This window comes from Eumetopias jubatus, unplaced genomic scaffold (genome assembly GCF_037043125.1).
Source record: "Eumetopias jubatus isolate StellerSeaLion01/CBP00866 unplaced genomic scaffold, mEumJub1_p1.0 scaffold_15, whole genome shotgun sequence".
Classification (NCBI taxonomy): Eukaryota; Metazoa; Chordata; class Mammalia; order Carnivora; family Otariidae; genus Eumetopias; species Eumetopias jubatus.
Window position 1 is genome coordinate 85,089,957 of NW_028274821.1, and position 18,706 is coordinate 85,108,662.

General features: G+C 36.2%; 1 protein-coding gene across 1 annotated transcript in view; it reads right to left on the bottom strand.

Annotated features, from left to right (window-relative positions):
* Window positions 1-2,469: 2,469 nt before the first annotated feature.
* Window positions 2,470-18,706, bottom strand: part of PPP6C (protein phosphatase 6 catalytic subunit) — a 40,154-nt gene continuing 23,917 nt past the window's right edge. Inside the window, exons 2-7 of the mRNA XM_028107771.2 lie at window positions 18,252-18,347; window positions 12,125-12,190; window positions 10,877-11,018; window positions 7,476-7,555; window positions 7,094-7,303; window positions 2,470-5,724 (exon numbers count right to left, since the gene is read on the bottom strand). Coding sequence (XP_027963572.1) covers window positions 5,476-5,724; window positions 7,094-7,303; window positions 7,476-7,555; window positions 10,877-11,018; window positions 12,125-12,190; window positions 18,252-18,347 — 843 coding nt within the window. The 3' untranslated portion in view covers window positions 2,470-5,475. The remainder of the gene's footprint in view (window positions 5,725-7,093; window positions 7,304-7,475; window positions 7,556-10,876; window positions 11,019-12,124; window positions 12,191-18,251; window positions 18,348-18,706) is intronic.

Here is an 18,706-nt window from a genome sequence, read left to right on the forward strand (position 1 = left end):
GGATCCTTGAGTGTGTGCTAACCATCCTGTGATACTGTAGATGATTGTAAATTCAATGCCAGTTAATCGATTTAAAAATAAATTTCACTGCATTTTTGACAGACCCAAACATGCAAGACTGCCAGCACATAAGCACAGTATTAGTTACCATTCCTATTATACTTTAATAAGGCCATCCTTGAGAAGAAGACATAGCTCATAAGAGGCGCCTGGGTGGCTCAGTTGGTTGGGCGACTGCCTTTGGCTCAGGTCACGATCCTGGAGTCCCAGGATGGAGTCCCACATCGGGCTCCCTGCTGAGCAGGGAGTCTGCTTCTCCCTCTGGCCCTCCCCCCCTCATGCTCTCTCTAATAAAATCTTCAAAAAAAGAGAGAGAGAAGACATAGCTCATTAACATTTAAATTCTTCCTTCAATGTAGTCTACAGCCTCTCTACATTCCACATGAACAGGTTTTTGTTTTTGGTAGATATTTGGCAACTATTTGGAATTGGGAGGAGGCATCAAACTCTTTTGCTATTACCTTTTTATTATAAAATGTTTTTATGCATCAATAATGTGACAGCCTAGAGTAGATCACACCAGCACACTGGGGACAAATCTCTCACTGACCCTCACAAATGGCAAAAATTAGGATACAGCTTTTCACAAAACCGAATTTATTTGGTGGAAAGGGCTGTCCTTTATTCTCAGATGGCTCTTTTATATCTTTCATGTTAAAAATGACATTCCTTCTATGAAATAATGATAAATTGTAGTGGGGGTTTTTAAATGGCTTTGACAAGGAAAAAAATGTCGAACATCTGTTGGTTCCCCTAATTTTTATGTAATCCCCAAATCACCAAACTATGGACAGCCTTGATCTCAACCAAACCAGAAGGGGGGGGGGGGCAGAATAATTTGTCAGACAAAGAGTGTGGCAGGTGGAATAGGAGTCCTGGTGGGGAGGGCCATCAACTCACTAGGAGACTAATCTTGAAATATCACTCATTACATTTCTTAAAAATAGGGATTAAAATCTTGTGTGGTTTTCAAGATCTTTTATAATTGGCCAACTCCTGATACATGGTTCTGCCAAGAGAGCTGCTGCTTTCATCTCTTAAGCCTTCCCAAGGGGCACCCTCAGTCCTATCTTCATGTCACATGCAAGTTCTAGTAATGTTTGTGTTTTTACTAAATAAACAATGTACATCCCATCATTCTTCTCCACATTTAATTTACACTTCCTCTTTTAAGCCTTTCCCAATTATTCCATTCTACATTACTTTCTTCTCCAAATTCGTTGCACTTTCATAAGCTACTGTATCAGCAATTATATATTGCCTTAGATTATTACTTCCCATCTACATTTAATTTGGGCAAATGGTATATTAGAATGAGCCCTCAATAAATGGCAGCTTTGGGCCAGGGACTGGGTACTTTATGCGTGCTATTTTTAATTCTGAGATCAACTCTGGTATTTTCTTATTTTAGACACAGAATTTTAAGATCCAGAGAACCCAACTCGTGCAGGGTCACACAGTTACAATAACCAATACTGCTTAAGATGGCTTAAGAGGTTTTAAGACGTACTCTTGTATGCCCTAAAGGGGTTCAAGTTCCAGCTCTCCTATGCAACCTTGGCAAAGTCACCTATCTAAAACTGTTCCTTCATCTGAAGGGGGTCAGGGGAAGAAGTAATAGTCATAGAACCATGGTAAAGGTAAACACAAAACAGGGCACATACAGCCTTTAGCTAAGTTAGCTATTACTGCCTGGCAGAGCTGGGGTTTTTACCTACATCTGATCCCAGAACCTATATTCTTTACACTATTCCATAATGCCACCATGCAGTCTTTTATATCTCATTCCCATTTATACACAAAAGCAGAGTGCTGAGAACAATAGTGGGTGTCCAGGGATTGAGTGGAATATATTTATGTAATAAGTATTTTGTTGATACACACACACACAAAATCCTCATAAATTTCATGCAGTTTGAAAAGGAAATATTTGAGTGATCCAAGCCAGCATAATCTCTCATGAGGGTAAGGAAAGGCAATCACCAACTGATTGATAAGGAAATAGAAAAAATTAAGAAGAGAGGAATAAGGAACAAACATTCCCAGGCATCTACTGTGTCTGGCACCAGACTAGGGGACTTTCCAAATGCTTTTTGGTGTTTTACTACTGTATACTTCATCAGCATGAATGCACACTGTAGACATACAATTTGAAAGAGCTGGGATGATCTCATGATGCATGGTTCTGGGCACTGGGTCCAGGACATAACAATGAATCTTGCCTTTAAAGAACTGGAAAACGTAGCTCAAAGTCAAATGCAGAACAAGAAAGAGTTTCACTTCTGTTTACTAGTCAAGCAACCAAGTGAAGGAATAAGCATTTTTTAATTTAAATTGTGTTATATAAAACGCTAACTTCTTGTTGGGACAGGCTACAGACTATGCATTAGATAAAAGTTTCTGACAAACTTCCTATAATCTTTTTATTAGTTTACACTGAGAGAATATAGCACCTTTCATCCAAGGAACTGAAGGTGCTTTACAAACATTAGCATTTAAAAAACAATTACATTTAAAAATCTGGATTCGTGGTTAAATCTCTTCAACTCCAGATACACAATTTTCTGTAGGCTGATGGAAAGAATTCTATTTCTGACAACGAAAGAGGCTCAGAAAGAGTTCGGATTTGCTTTCGCAATACAGGCATTTTCAAAACCTGGTGCTGGGCTTACAAAGCAAAAACACACAAATCTTAATGCAATGAACAATATTTCAAACCTTATTTCAAACGCAAAACCCAGGGTTTAAGACGTCACAATCTTCCAACAGTTCTGGTCATCCAGATGGAGTAGGAGCTGATGCAGGTTGCATATTAGATGTGCTCTCGATCCAGACTTTTTAGCATCACACCCAAATGAACACATTTAAAGTGGTGCGATATTTCAGGAAAAAGCATTAAACCTATAAAAAGCTAGCCAAGAGCATATCACGAAAAGGGGAAAGAAAGTAATTGGCAATTAAAAGTAGACAGTTCTCACTAGAGCCTAGGACACTTTATTAGAAACCAAGTATATCATCAGCAAATAAAAATAGTTATTACCCCCATTAATACAACATAAAGGATTTTACATTCAGCCTAGATACAGGGAGTAACAGATCCTCCTGCCTACAAATCTATGACTTGCAAGTATCTTCCACTACATGATTACTCTATATCGTACATAGCCCTTATTTATTAGAGGGATCCAAATATTCCTTTTAGGCTTACAAAGTCCAATACATTCACTCTCTCTTCCCTTTACATGTCTAATAGTAAAAACTATTTTTTTCATGCAAAAAAGCCGTTATTCAGCTGAAGAGAAAAAAAATCAGACAAAATAGAGATGGCAATTAAGGAATGGACAGAAAATTATTGGCACATGCCCAACTAGTGACAAACAAATGCAATACACCATGACTTAAAAATAAAGGTCACATTACAAGGATAACTAAAACAACGACATCATTTTAAGCTACGGAGTGTCAAATGGGAAGGGAGGGCTGAGGTTACCGATTTTATTGGTACAACTTAAAAGCAGAGGAGAGCAAGCACTTAAATACAATTTATGGTAACAGAAAAAAATCCCTGCAGAGAGCTGTTCAAAGACCACGCCAAGCTGTCTGCGTCATTAATTTCCAGTGTCTCACAATTAGTAAAATACATAGCTACATATCCCTGGAAGATAAAAATACGTTTCCCCCTGAATTACACTGGGGTCAGGGCAGTAACAGAAAGCTACTGACCCAACAGTTCAAGTGTGTGCAGCAAATGTCTTAGCCACTGCTTTCACATAGCTATACAATTAAAAACTAAACAAGGAGCTAGGTGGTTGCAGAAAATAAAAATCAAAATTATTGTGCTCATTTAATAAAAGAAAAACCCTGATGAAAAATTATGTGCCAAGAAGCTTAGACTATAAAGATTTTTATTGCATTTTTAGGTAACCTGGAAGTTCTTATCCTGAAGGGGAAAAGTTGGTTTTCAAAACTACCTGAACAGATACTAAAGTGCTTTATTAATTGGCTGGCTTCACAAAGATTTCCTGGAATGACAAAAATTAATTATAGTAGTAAAGGGATACCAACTATTTCACAAAATAGTAAATTCCAACATCATTTATGACCACAGTCATAAGAGACACTGGAACACTTGTCCTTATTAAGTGGACAGTTGCATATAAAGAACTGATCATCACACCCTTTGGATATTCAAATTACTTACACAAAGCCAAAACATGGTATCACAGACCTTTACAAAATAGGACAATTTGTTTCTTTCTACACTTTTTAAAATTTGCTTCAAATTACAGTTCACAAATACAAGAGTCCTGACTTTTCAACCTTTCCAGTTGCAGTTAAAAAATGAACACTTTCTAAAAGTTAAGGTCAAGTGTTACAGCAAGAGAATGATTCCTATTGAAAAGTACACAGATTTTACTTAATGATACTCATGATAGATTGTAAACTGGATCTATCACATTCTACTCAACTGGTATCAAATGAACACATCAGCATTACAAGTATTAAATGTTTTTCTATTACTATAGAGAATATAAACCAAAATATTAATATGGCAGTTATGTTCTTTAGGCACAGTTTAGTGATTTTTTTTAAAATAAATAGTATTGAATTTCAGTTGAAGTTTTAAACTCAATAACCAAAGGGTCAAAAGCTCTGATTGGGGCGGGGGGGAGAATAACTTTAAACTAACAATGTAAGCTGTTTAAAATTTCTAACACTTTAACCTATCTGAGTTTTATTTAAGATTACTTTATTAAAAAATACAAGGAATCTGAAAAAAGATCAATACAATTATCTTACTGTACAAAGTCATAAGCTGTAGCAGTTTTAACTAAAATTTAAAAACACAACAAGGAGGGCAGCCCTTTAGACCAATTTATTTTATATCCATTTAAAATATCATCCAACAAAGGACAATGAAGTTTACAGCTGGGACAGGTATACATAACTCGAGGCATCTGCAGTCCATCGTGCCCACTGAATAACAACTTTGCTGCTGAAATTTCTTAAAACTTACCAAACTAAAACAAAAGGCTGAATGATACAAAAGGAGGAGCATTTCGGTGTAGTCTGTTCTGTCAATTGGCTTTTTAAAAAAGAGGAAACACATCCTGTTTCCCCCAAACCAGTAAATAAGCAAGAGCTACATGCAGCAGTGTGAGTATTAAGACATTTCTCAAGTCTTCTCAAATGAGTCCAAGGTGGGGATGGGATGGGGGAGAAAATTGATAGAAAAACATTGCTATAGACACCATAACAAACAATAAATTTAGATAATTTAAAATTAAAAAAAAAAGGCAAGAGGCAGCATTTCAGCAGCAAAGTGCTTGATAAAAAGTATATTGTAGAGGGTAATACACGAAAGTTGGGGTAAGAAGAGGGAAGAAAAATGGGTCAGCAGGATGGGCGAAGGCCTCAAAGGAAATACGGCGTCGTCGTTCTGGGAGGAATAACACGTTCTGAATCTGGAACTGCCCGGAATAACTTTGGTTCTCTTGTATTTACATCTTTGAAGACCATGATCGAAGCAATATTTCCACAACGATAGCAGTAATTAGGAGCAGACCATACTGTTACCAGCTTCTCATCAAACATAAATTTATAGCCTTCGTGCACTAGTTGGTGTGCTCTGCAGATGAGTTTTAAGTTGTTGATATGAACAAACTGCAATTTAGAAAGGTTTTGTTAAGTATCTAGCATTTTTAAAAATCATGCTATAAATATATATATATATATATATATATATATATGAAAATGATATTTAAATAAAGTATAGGGGTGCCTGGGTGGCTCAACCAGTTAAGCACCTGACTCTTGATTTTGGGTCAGGTTATGATCTCAGGGTTGTAAGATCGAGCCCCATGTCAGGCTCCACACTGGGCATGGAACCTGCTTAAGATTCTCTCTCTCCCTCTCCCCTCCCCTCCCCTCCCCAAAGAAATAAATAAGTAACAAATCTTTTTACTACTAAAGTTCTCATGATTATAGAATCCATTCTACTAGTTATCCCCACTACTTCCAATAAGTTATAGACAAATAGAGCTGCTTTGGCCTAAGTTATAGAAATCACACAGTCACATAATTTATTAGAAGTTTCTGGAAGAGGGGCGCCTGGGTGGCTCAGTTGGTTGAACCGCTGCCTTCAGCTCAGGTCATGATCCCAGGGTCCTGGGATCGAGCCCCACATCGGGCTCCCTGCTCATGCAGGAAGCCTGCTTCTCCCTCTGCCTGCCGCTCCCCCTGCTTGTGTTCTCTCCCCCCACCCCCCGCTCTCTCTCTCTCTCTCTCTGTGTCAAATAAATAAAATCTTTAAAAAAAAAAAAAAAAAAAGAAGTTTCTGGAAGAAAAGCATTCTATAAACACTATCAGATATGAAACAAAGTTTTTATGGTGTAATAAAAAAATAAATCGCTATCAGTATCATTTACTGAGGGTGCAGTATGATTCTTACAAGAATTCTGAGACTTATTATTCTTCTTTTGTACCTTAAGGAAACAGGCTCAGAGAGCATAAATAATTTACCTAAATTATGCTGAACCTAACTAATTCCATTGTGCTGGATTACTTCCCAATATAAGCTCATCCCTATGTGCGTATATAATGTCTGTTTTTTTTTAATTGAAAACAGCTGAACTTCAAAAGTTGGCTTTTCACTATATATATATCTCAAATCATCATGTTATACATCTAAAACTAATACGTTACACGTCAATATAAATTGAAAATATATATTAACATTTTCTATGTACATGTATATGTATATATATATATAAAAGTTCTCTATCTTGCCCTTGCTATCGTATTACTTAACTGCAATATTTGAAAAAAAAAAAAGAAAAAACATTTATTTTACACATATTACCAAGCGGAAACTGAAGGAGGTGCTTTCATTATGTGATCTCATTTAACCAATAAGGAAAGACCTACATGATAAACTAGATGAGAAACAGAAGGTTGTTATCTATAGCCACAATAGTTTTTATGTAGTCCATTAGCAACCAACAAACCATTTTTCAAAAACTATTGGCTTTACCTCATTTGTGACCTTTGCGCCAAAAAGCCAACCTGCTCCTCGGGGACTGATTGCCCAAGTATCCACATCTTCAGGATCTGACCAAACCAGATCACAAAATGCTCCTTTATGAGGAATTTCCTGATTCCGTTCAATGGTTCGAATTTGATCCAGTGTTTTGATATCAGGAGATAAACCACCATGAACACACAAAATCTGCTCATCTATTAACTAGCAAAAAGGATAATAGAGTTGAAAGTATAATAATAAACTCAGTCATATCCAAATTCATCAATGAATGTTAATGATGTCAATATAATTGAGATGGCAAATAGATAAAAGTATGCAAAGGGTTATTGGCAGGAAAATACTTGAGGTTTTACAAAGATTTACATAAACTTACAGCTGCTACTGTGAGCATGTCAAAAACTTTGGTACAGTATCTCCAGGCATTAGCATTTCCATATTTGGTTTGGCACTCATCTGTGAAAGAAACAGAAAAGTTTCTCATTAATGAAGTTCTAAAGCTGCCAATAAAAATAAAGAACGCATCCAATACTAAAGAAGTTTAACTTAAACTAGGACGGCAAGCTATGACCTGGTAGGTCTTCCACGTAGAGCCATGAAGGAGACTTGTGTTTAACTAGTCTAAGTATGTGGTCCTGCTTTTCCTTCCAGAAGTGGCCCTACAAAGCAGTTCAAGTTATTGATCAAAATGCTATGATCAGAAAGAGCTAAATATTAAATTCATATATCCCAAAACAAATGCTTTGGTCTATTATGTTATTCATATGGGACAATTCTATCAAACAGAGTAATTTATTTGATGTGACCACCTTACTCTAGTAGGGTAATCAAACAAATCAGAGGACGCTTAATTATAGGAGCATTGGTGATTCCTATCTCAACATTTCTCAGGCCTAGGTTGTCTCTTCTGAGATTTTCTGCACTTTGTGCAATGAAATACTCGAGCTCCAGTAAGTACACCTGCAGTCATCACTGGAGACAGACTGCCAATCAGGCTCTGATATATTCCCAGCTGAACACTTTCTCTGTTGTCTACAACAGTTAATAGGATATACATCTCTTCTTTCATTAATATCATGGAAGTTCTGTTCTTTGACTTCTTCCTTATTTTAAAAAAAAACCTGACAGGGGCGCCTGGGTGGCTCAGTCGTTAAGCGTCTGCCTTCGGCTAAGGTCATGATCTCAGGATCCTGGGATCGAGCCCCTCATCGGGCTCCCTGCTCCATGGGAAGCCTGCTTCTCCCTCTCCCACTCCCCCTGCTTGTGTTCCTGCCCTTGCTGTCTCTCTCTGTCAAATAAACAAAATCTTTAAAAAAAATTTTTTTTAGGGGCGCCTGGGTGGCTCAGACAGTTAAGCATCTGCCTTCAGCTCAGGTCATGATCCCAGCGTCCTGGGATCGAGCCCCGCATCTGGCTCCCTGATCAGCAGGAAGCCTGCTTCTCCCTCTCCTACTCGCCCTGCTTGTGTTCCCTCTCTCTCTCTGTCTGTATGTCAAATAAATAAAATTTAAAAAATAAATAAATAAATAAAATTTTTAAAATTTAAATTAAATAAATAAATAAATAAATAAATAAATAAATAAACAAACAAACAAACGAACCCTGACATATCACTATTGCCATAAGTACCAATGAAAATGATATAGAAGACTATGGGGTATGGGCGCCTGGGTGGCTCAGTTGGTTAAGTGACTGCCTTCGGCTCAGGTCATGATCCTGGGTCCCAGGATTGAGTCCCGCATCGGGCTCCCTGCTCGGCAGGGAGTCTGCTTCTCCCTCTGACCCTCTTCCCTTTCACGCTCTCTATCTCTCATTCTCTCTCTCTCAAATAAATAAATAAAATCTTTAAAAAAAAAGAAGACGACTATGGGGTATGATCAATCCTCATGGTTTTCTAAATTACCTCTATGTGTGAAGCAGGATCCTTATGTAAACTTGCCATGAGAGCACTAACACTGGGCTGAGCTTGCAGGCAGGAATCTTCTTTTTCCTCTTTATACATATGCAAAGCATTTGGTTCATAATAACTGCTCAGTATATGTTTATCAGTGTGAACTGAAGGCCCAATATAATTAATAGCTATACATGGACATTTTTACTATTTTATTTATTTATTTTTAAAGCTTTTATTTATTCATTTGACAGAGACAGAGAGAGAGAGAAAGAGAGAGCACCAAGCAGGGGAGAGAGGCAGAGGGAGAAACAGACTTCCCGCTGAGCAGGGAGCCCAATGCGGGGCTTGATCCCAGGACCCGGAAATCACGACCCAAGCCAAAGGCAGACGCTCAACCATCTGAGCCACCCAGGCGCCCCCATTTTTACTACTTTAAAATCAATGTTAAGTTCCATGATAACTAAAATTATCTCCCGCTTGAGAAGCTAGTGGGCTTCCTTTTATTAAACAAAATAATAGATGAGCACGGCTTGGGAACAAAAGAACCAATACTAGATGTGCTGTTATCATTTTCTTCAGTCAAGGCATCTTGATTAAAATAGTCCTCTTCCCCCCTCTTTTATCCCTTTGCCCTACACTGATAAATGTTGGTCAAATTTTGAGGTGTAATTATAACAATCTTAGAGACAGTTGCTTTTACTAAGCTAACACCACAGTATGTACTATCCAAACCATTGACTATTTTTGCTAAAGAATCAAAAAACTTTTATTTTAAACGGTACTTGATATTTTGTGAATGAAAATCAAAAGTAACTTGTAAAAAGGAGACAAATATTAGCGACCTAACTTTTCAATTACTATAAACAGTTATATAAATCATAAATTATCAAAATTTCTCAACTTAGTAATTGATAATGGCTTACAAATTGAAGAGTAAGAGTTTAGTTTCTCTTTACTATGACAGAAAAGAATCCAAAATATAAAATCTAAAACTAAAGTGTTATGAGATTAATATTTTCAAATATCTCAATATCTGCCTTAATTAAGCTTAAGGAAAATTCATGTTAATAATCTCAACAGTTCTGCCATCTCCTTCAAAGAGCTTCCTAACCTCATTTTTTCCCCCAATCTCATTTGTTAAAACTTTAAACCATATAAAAGTTTTATAGCAGCAGATATTTTGCTTTTAAAGGTTAAGTTTCGTTTCTGACCCCTGAGGTCCTAGCATTCTCTGGATGGAGCAGATAATTATATATATTATACACATATAATATTATACATATGTAAAAGGATATTCATTCAGCTATGTGTATAACAGCAACTTAAAAACAATTCCAATGTCCAATGTTACAGATACTGGTTTAATCAGTTATAGTACGACCATACAGCACAATACAATGCAGCTATAAAAATGTCAGGGAAGTAAAGAAAGGCTGGTAGCATTAGGTGAAAAAAGCAGGTATGTGCACACATAAATATGTTTACAAACACACACACACATACATATATATATATTTCTCAAACTTTCAAATGCAGAACATTCACCTTCAGCAGATTCTAGGATTCCCACCCCAAGAGGTTTCCAATGGGGCCCAGCAATGTACATTTTTAACAAGCACCTCTGATGATTCATTTGAGGTAAACTGAGGGCTACACTTTGAGGCAATGATCTAGGACAATGTACACCAAAAAGTTAAGAACAGTTCTCTCCCCCTGGTAAGGTTCTCAACTGATTGGGGGAAGAAGAGTTAAAAGGTTGAGAAAGTGGAAAAAGATGATCTGTATTTCTAATTTTACTATAAAGCATATGTATGACTTGTATGGCTTTTCTCCCAAAGAGGAAAGAAAACAATATTCAGAATCAAAGAAATAGAAAGTCTTACCATAAAATCCATACACTTGTGTTATCTGTCTACTCTCATGATTTCCTCGCAAAAGTGTAATACGATCAGGCCATTTAGCCTTTAGTGCAAGAAGGTAAGTGAAGGTCTCCAAACTATAGTAACCTCTGTCTACAAAATCACCCTGTAGAGTAAAAGTTTAGAGTTAGAAACAATACAATAGCAACAATATTTTTTAAAATTATACCAAAGTGTCAAACTCAGAGACACGGCCAAAAGTAACAAAAATGAAGAATCACATGTTGAATTACTTGGAAATTGGGTTTTAACAAAAAACTCAAAGTACATAAGCGGTCTCTACTAAATGTGCTACTCTTATGATTCAGGAGGCCTACAGGAATCTGCTGTGCAATTCTCTCAAGGATCTTCCCTGCAAAGCCATCATTTTTCCCATTCTCTATTACCTACATTAGCAGATGTTTCTAAAAGGTCATATGAGAATCAAAAATTTTAAAATGAATTTCAAAAATCACTTTATTATTTTTTAATATTTACTTACTTAAGCAATCTCTACACCCAATGTGGGGCTCAAACTCACGACCCCGAGATCAAGAGTCGCATGCTCTTCTGACTAAGCCAGCCAGGCGCCCCAAAAATCACCTTATCAGAAAAACTATCAACTTGAAGAAATAGTGTTTTTGTAAAAGCAGATACCATAATTATAACAGTGTTCTAAGTTCAGCTGTGTATTTAACAACTGCATGTGAAGTCATACTATTTACACTTCCCATTAATGTTTTACTTGGGACAATGTTAGATCAACAGGAAAACAGCTAAAAGAATAGGAAAATGACCTAGAAATCTTTAGAAGGAAGGAAAATGATAGGATTTAGAAAAAATTGAACAGTAACATTACATTCCAAAAGCAAAGTAAGGAAATATGTGCATATATTCATCAATCCACAGATTGATAGCAGATGAAAATGAATGCTCAAAAAAGTGTGATAAAATAACAGTAAATTGAAGATCTGTGCCTTAAAGCTGGGTGGTTCTGGACTATTTTTCTGCCAACCATTATTTAGGGCTACAACCCAGTCCTATGCATATGGCAATTTACTAAAGCAATTATTTTCAACTAGACAACATGGCAAAATGTAAAAAAGTATAGCATCACCTTTTCATATAATTAGTGAATGTCACATGACAATGAAATTATTACATAATTTACATGTAATAAGTCAGACCCTTTCCATTTTAAATAAGTATGTGGTATCATTGGGGTTTACATACCATAAATATGTAGTTTGTGTCAGGAACCTGACCTCCAGTTCTGAATAGTTCACAAAGGTCATAAAACTATAAAAGAAAGGCAATATATGCTGATTACAAATTCCTGTGAAGGAGTAAAATAATAAAACTGAGAGTGAAATGTGTAAAGAAGCATGTAATTAAGAAGACCTCAAATACTGACACTTATAAAAAGAAATAAAGTGTAAGCAAAACTGCCAAGCACACAGCTCTCAAGTCTAAAAAAACACTAAAATAAATCTCACAATTACCAGTAAAGTCATTCCTAGATCATTAATGTTATGGGCCTTCCCCCTCAAATTTCTTTCATTTTATCTTGTCATCTAGAATTTTTTAAGTAATCTCTATGTCCAACGTGGGGCTTGAACTCACAACCCCAAGATCAAGAGTCACATACTCCACCAACTGAGTCAGCCAGGTGCCCCACCATTTGAGAATTTGAAATAACTGATCAGTTATCTAACTTGTTAATAAGCTAACCTAACCACCCCACTCCATACTCAGCATCTATTTTAATGAGACAAAAGATAAGGAAAGAAGTAGATAAGAATTTTTTTGAATGAATTTACATGACACTTCACAGCATCATGTAGAGCAGATCAACCTACCTTCCTACACTCTACTTGGAGGTGTATACCCTCAGGCTCTTTAGCTGTGGAGTGTTTCTCAATAATCAGTAAAAAAGAACTGTATATTTCATCATATTCTATTTCACTGAAAATTGGTAACTGACAAATTACACATGTGGTAATCTCAGTCAACTGGATTATCTTAATCCTAATTCCTAAAGAAAACATCAGTTTTTCTAAGAAAGGATTTTGGATTAAAGGAATTTACTGTAATATATTGTACCAAGTACAGCTAATCATTTCCTACACAGTTATCTTTTACGCTTGAAAATAAAATTATTAAATTTCTAACACTTAAAAAGGTGGTCACCGTGAAAAAAATTGAAATTTAAATGTTAACTACTAAAAAAAATATAGTACTACCCTTTACAATAGTATTTCATAAGTCTGAAGTTGTTCCTTGCTTAGAGTTAAAAAAAAAAACAACTTTAGAAAGTTTAAAAAAAATTTTCCCTATCTTCTTAAAATTAGCAAGCAAATAAATGAAACAGTGTTCAATTTCAGTCAAGTGGCAGACTATTATTTGTCCAACATATTTGCTGCCCATTTCTATTATGTGGAGGCCTTCCCTTTGAAAGTATATTTCTCAGGGCACCTGGGTGCTAAGTCGGTTGAGTGTCCAACTCTTGGTTTTGACTCAGGTCCTGATCCCAGGATTGTGGGATTGAGCCCCGCATGGGGCTGAGTCTGCTTAGGATTCTCCTTCTCTCTCTGCCCCAACCCCTCCAGAGGCTCTCTCTAAAATAATCAATCTTTATAAAAAAAAAAGTACACTTCTCTATTCCCATCCCACAGATGTATATATGATGCACGTATATCATACAACATTTACATAGCATATATGTTTATATATATACACACAGCAGGAGCAATAAAAATATGTGTGTGCGTTACTCTGGCTTAGTAATTCCACTTCTGTGAGTATATCCTAAGGACAAAAATAAATGAATAAATAAATAAATACATAAATAAGTAAGTAAATGCTGTGTGAATATATAGAAAATGTGTTACAACATCATTTATAATAATAAAAGAAACAACCTTCATGACTAACGTAAGAGACTATTTTAATAAAGTATGATCTACCAACTCAAAGACCTGGACCAATCATGAATAATGATTATAATGGAAACTATGTAGCAAAACAGAAAAATGATTAGGGAAAAGAATGGAACACAAAACTATACCTATAATAAACTACACAATTTTACTATGTATACACACAGAGTCAGAAAGGGAACATTTAAAAGTTTCATGAAATGGTTGCTTTTGTAAAGGTATGGTGCAAGAGTGAGCGTCCTTAAACTTTTCTATTGATAGTTATAGAAATATGTTCTTAAATAAAAATGTTATAAGTTTCCATTTACTCTCTATATATTTAATAGATGATCAAATATTCTGCTTAGGGGACCCAACAGTTCCTACTCCATAATGGAAGTTTTTTCCAAAATTCTTTAACATAATAAACATTTACTGAGAACATGTGCAGACAACTAAGCTTGTCCTACATTACTAGAAGCTCACCTCATCATTTCACAAATAATTTCTACCATCTATTATATGTTTTCAACATCATGGACACTCTGTAAGTCTCATTTTATTTTTTAATTTTTTTAAAGATTTATTTATTTATTTATTTGAGAGAGAGAGAGAGCATGCACATGAGCGGGGGCAGGAGCAGAGAGAAAGGGAGAGAAGCAGACTCCATCCTGGGTGCAGAGCCCGACACAGGGCTCGATCTCACGACCCTAAGATCATGACCTGAGTTGAAACCAAGAGAGGGGAACTTAACCGACTGAGCCACCCAGACACCCCTGTAAATCTCATTTTAAAATAAAAGCAATCCTGAGGGGCGCCTGGGTGGGTCAGTTGTTAAGCGTCTGCCTTCAGCTCAGGTCATGATCCCAGGCTCCTGGGATCGAGCCCCCGCATGGGGCTCTCTGCTCAGCGGGAAGCCTGCTTCCTCTCTCACTACCCCCTGCTTGTGTTCCCTCTCTCCCTGTCTCTCTCTGTCAAATAAATAAATAAAATATTTTTAAAAAAAAGCAATCCTGAGAAGTGGATTTTATTCCACCAATAGAGACAAGGAAACAGTCGGCTAGCTTAGTAGTTTTTAAACTTTTTAGTTTCAGGACCTATTCATAGTCTTAGAACTTATAGGTGCCCAAAAACCTTTTGCTTATATAATTTATATCAGTTGCTACTGACCATATTGAAAATTAAAACTAATCATTTTTAATATTTAATTTTTTTAAATCAGTAACAACTCATTAAATAGTAAGATATACATATTTCTAATGAAAAATAAACAAGGTTTTCAAAACAAAACAAATCTAATGTCTGGCTTAACAGAATATGGCTAGATTTTCATAATCTGCCTCTGCATTAACCTGTTGGGATATAGTGATGAAAGTATATGAAGAAAATCCAGCTTCACACAAGTGTATTTTACAAAAAGGAAGAGTATTTTAATAATCTTTAGAGATAATGGTGCATATTCTTTTAATACATGAACACTTGATAAATGATCTTTTTCCTATTCTGTTAGTAGGGCTAACACTCTCAGTGGCTAACACACTGGTCATTTGGAAAACAGAAATGATACTTCATTATACATCACCAAAAAACTGTATTAGTTAATACCACCACCAACAGAAAAGTCTTTAAATATCAGAAGCTGACAGTCTGCCATCAAGATGGTGGGCTCAAATTTTCTAAAATTCTAATTATTGATTTGAAAACTCAAATTTTGTCACTGGTAATAAATACTGTCAATTGTTTTCCTTGAAGTGACTGGCTCACTCCTTCACTGTTGCAAAGATGGTTGCCAAATACCCAAAGCTTGTCATTCATTCTCAAGTAAAAATAGTGTTCCATAAAAAGAGAAGCTACTTCAGCGTGTGATACAAAAAACTACACAACTATTTTCCTTGAGCAAACCATCTTTCTTTGGTATGCAGCAGATGTGCTCTATGCATACTTCCCGTTTCCATCATAGGACTATTCAAAAGATGTATCAACTCAAGGGTTAAGAATTACAATTAATATTACTGCTTCATCAAGGACATTCTTTGTGATCATGGTATCTCTCCTGCCAGGTCAGTATCATCATCAAGGACATCCTAAGTGATACTGGCATTTTATTTTACTGTGCATGCATGTTGGTGAAGAATACAATAACAATAAGCACTGTCTGGTGCTACTCCCTTGATTCATGCTGAGATACCTGCAGTTTTACCCTCAACTGATTTTGTACCACCTTACAGACCTTCAAAGGTCCACAGGCCATACCTAAAAAACTTCTGACCTAGCAGAAGTAACTTCTTGAACAGTTAATGTGTAGCCAAGCCAGGACTTAAACCAAGCTCTGACAATGAAGACCACAATCTCCTCACTAGCTTACACTGTTTCAATGCTTCTCAGCACTTTATGCTTGCCAAAATTTTTTAATGAGTTTATACTCATAATCCAATCTTACCATGCCAGAACTGGCCCAAGGAGAAAACAACTCTACAAATCCCAAAGGATATATCTTACATACATTTGGAAGCTCCAAAAGTCCCATGCTTTTGATTAGCAAGTGATATAAAGGGTCAAGTATAAGAGAAACAATGTTCAATTTGGTGGTAGTCTTAACATGGGCTTATACCTGAAACTAATGTAACCCATTGTATACCAACTATACTTCAATAAAAAAAATTAAAAATAACATGGACACCAGCACCAAAGTTAAGTTTCAAATCTCAACTATGTTCCTTAGTAGCTGTGTGAATTTCCATCTTTCAGTCTAAGTTTCCTTTCCTACAAAATAATCCAATCTTACAGGACTCTTGAAAAAATATGATATGGAATATGTGAAAAAGCAGTTTGCTAACCTTCAAAACACAAGAAGATGTTAGCTAGAATTGTACATTTGACTGAAGGTGTATATATACTACAATAGTAAAATTTTATTATTTTAATTAATTTTAGTAGTTTGAAGTTGTCTCTAATTTCCTGATCTTTGATCATGGCTGTAAATTATGTACTAGAAAGTCCTGATAACCTAGGTAATCCATCAATTTTAATATTATAATCAGGGGAAAACATTACTTGATTTATTTCAGCGCTCAGGAACGTGTCATGGCATGCTTATATTAGTATCATTTATCTTAGCAAAAATACAAACGTTTATTATATTTTTGGAGAGAACTTATATGGATTTTAAGAAATGCATTCCTGAAGTCTACTCTAGAGAACTAAGATTTTAAAAGATCTGAGATGGAGGCCTGAGTGGCACAGTCATTTAAGCGTCCAATTCTTGGTTTCAGCTCAGAACTCGATCTCATGATTGTGAGATCGAGCCCTGCCTAAGCTCCGTGTTCAGCACCAAGTCGGCCTGAGTTCTCTCTCCCCTTCCCTCTGCCTCTTCGCACCCCTCCCCCAACCTCACATAAATAAATCTTTCAACAGATCAGAGATGACATAATGGGCTCTCTATTTAGAAGCTGATAACATGCAAATGCCAGATTTATTATGACCTCAACTACCCAGAGAACAAATTGGAAAACCAAAAAAGAAAAGAGCCCTCTAAAGTGAACTTAATTCACGGAGCAGCCCTCAATCACAACCAATATAGACACATTTCTGCTTCTTTAGGCAGTCATTCAAGGCAGGGAAATTGCACAGATGACAGGAAGTCCTGCTGGCAATGATAAATATATTGTTTACAATATATGTCTGATAGCCACAACTCCGTTGTATGCATACAGCAGACTGAGTGAGTGCTCTGTTCAGCTTTCTTTCCCAGTTAAAAAAAAACCATATACACACACACACACACACACACACACAACCAACACCTCTACAAAGACACAGAGGGTTTCCAACCGGGCTACACGGGGACGGTAAGAGTCTAAAGATGAGGTGTACTCCTCCTGCCACTGTCCCAAAACTCTTAAAAACAAAAAACCAGCAGATGAAAAAACAAGACTAATCTTTCTCCAATTCTAGCAGTGACTTGCTGTAAAATCATGCACCAACAATTTTATCTTTCTGAACCTTTGTTATTCTCATTCCCACTAAGGAAATGATACATTTTTAATAAAATGTGACGAGTGAATAGAATGAATAAACAGAAATGAATAGAATAGAAAATAGAATAGAAAATTAGCACCTAAAACCAAAGCACCTCCTGTTACTCACAATCACTGTGAGCTGTCCACATTTATTTTCTCTCTCCCCACTTCACAGAGTGATAATGCTGCATTCTATCCACTTTGCAAGTATAATTTCAACAAACTCCATGAATAATTTGACCACTGCTTTTACTCACTGTAATAGTAACCAGGAATCATTAGTGTCACAAAGACTGAGGCAATCTATCAAATGACCAGCTGTTTTTGTTTCTTGTTTTTCTGGTGGCTTTTTTGCAGCATAAGTGGAAACACACATGGACTATGGACAGTACAAAAGCTAAAAATCTGCTCATGAAATTTTACCTGTCCGTGTATGTCTCCACACACTGTTACTGGTGTCGATACTGGCTGGACATTTGACTCTTCTAAGAGGAGGTCACAAACATAGTCACATAGCCGCTGTAAGAAGAGAAAATAAAACGCAACCTTTCACTACAATATTAAAACTAAGGATCAAATGCAAAAAAGACAAGAACTAATACATATATTGTTTCATAGGAAAGGAAACTACCCTTTAACGATTCTGTGGTTTGATTCGTCAGCTTCCACCTTCATCTCATAATGCCTGAGGATGACACAACGGCTATTCCAAAATGCAAACTCCCTGGCCACACAGACAACAGGTGCTAGAAAACAGCTTCAAAGAAACTGTAAAATGATACTTTTCACCAGCAAATGTTAAGAGTAAATAACTCTAATAGGAAAAGGTTTTTATCTACTAATTTTTAAAGTAAATTGCAGGGCACCAGGGTGTCACA